Raw genomic sequence first — 421 nt, forward strand, 5'->3', positions numbered from 1 at the left:
CCCCAGGGCCACATCCCCCAGACCACCTCCCCCAGGGCCACCGTCCCCCAGCCACATCCCCCAGGCTGTGTCCCCCGGGACCATGTCCCCCAGGCCACGCCCCCCGGGCCACGTCCCCCAGACCACGTCCCCCAGGGCCATGTCCCCCGGGCGGCAGGAAGTGTGGGCTGACACCCCAGCTCACAGGGCCCGTGTCTGGGCCTGGGAAAGGCCGCTGCTCACCCGGCCCTGAGCCATCCTTCCGAGTGGGAACTGCGGGGGCACGTGTTTCATGGCACAGAAAGCCCTCAGGAGGCGGCGCCCTCAGCATGTGAAATGCTGGCTCCTTGGCCGACACCGGGACACTCCCCCACCCTCCCCCACCCTCTCCCACTCTCCCCCCCCCTCCTCCACCCTCCTTCACCTTCCCTCACCTTCCCCC

At 71.0% G+C, this 421-nt stretch overlaps 1 protein-coding gene across 1 annotated transcript in view; it reads right to left on the bottom strand.

Annotated features, from left to right (window-relative positions):
• SMOC2 (SPARC related modular calcium binding 2) overlaps window positions 1-421 on the bottom strand; it is a 72,268-nt gene that overhangs the window by 19,881 nt on the left and 51,966 nt on the right. The window contains exon 7 of the mRNA XM_014542357.1: window positions 185-252. Within this exon, the coding sequence (XP_014397843.1) occupies window positions 185-252 (68 nt within the window). The remainder of the gene's footprint in view (window positions 1-184; window positions 253-421) is intronic.

Source organism: Myotis brandtii, unplaced genomic scaffold, assembly GCF_000412655.1.
Source record: "Myotis brandtii unplaced genomic scaffold, ASM41265v1 scaffold1077, whole genome shotgun sequence".
NCBI classification, from domain to species: Eukaryota; Metazoa; Chordata; class Mammalia; order Chiroptera; family Vespertilionidae; genus Myotis; species Myotis brandtii.